The sequence below is a fragment of the Fulmarus glacialis genome, unplaced genomic scaffold (genome assembly GCF_000690835.1).
Source record: "Fulmarus glacialis isolate BGI_N327 unplaced genomic scaffold, ASM69083v1 scaffold25439, whole genome shotgun sequence".
In the NCBI taxonomy this organism is placed as follows: domain Eukaryota; kingdom Metazoa; phylum Chordata; class Aves; order Procellariiformes; family Procellariidae; genus Fulmarus; species Fulmarus glacialis.
This window is the reverse complement of record NW_009231753.1, coordinates 1-287: the sequence shown is the minus strand read 5'-3', so window position 1 is coordinate 287 and position 287 is coordinate 1. Positions and strand designations below refer to the sequence as shown.

Below are 287 nucleotides of genomic sequence, written 5' to 3'. Positions count from 1 at the left end.
GGGAGACTCCTCTATCTGTTTTTCTAGCAAAGCCCCAGAGATTTGTTTTAGATGATGGTGCTGCCATCTCAGGAGCAAGAGAGAGGCAACAGGGTTGGGGGAACATCTGATCCCAGTGGGAGAGTGGTTGATGTGCCTCTGGGACTGGGAGAAGGGCTGAAGATGGGGAATCAAGAGGCCAACAGGGAAATGAGGATGGTGAAGGGGACACAGAGGAGCTCACCTGCGTTGCCATCATCACCATCATCGCTTCCAGCTCCCGGCTCTTCCCTCCGGTCCCCAACGCC

General features: G+C 55.4%; 1 protein-coding gene across 1 annotated transcript in view; it reads right to left on the bottom strand.

Annotated features, from left to right (window-relative positions):
* The window catches only part of LOC104081812 (zinc finger protein 692-like), a 6,217-nt gene extending 5,970 nt beyond the window's left edge, over nt 1-247 (bottom strand). Inside the window, exon 1 of the mRNA XM_009584683.1 lies at nt 224-247. Coding sequence (XP_009582978.1) covers nt 224-247 — 24 coding nt within the window. The remainder of the gene's footprint in view (nt 1-223) is intronic.
* Between the last annotated feature and the right edge of the window lie 40 nt (nt 248-287).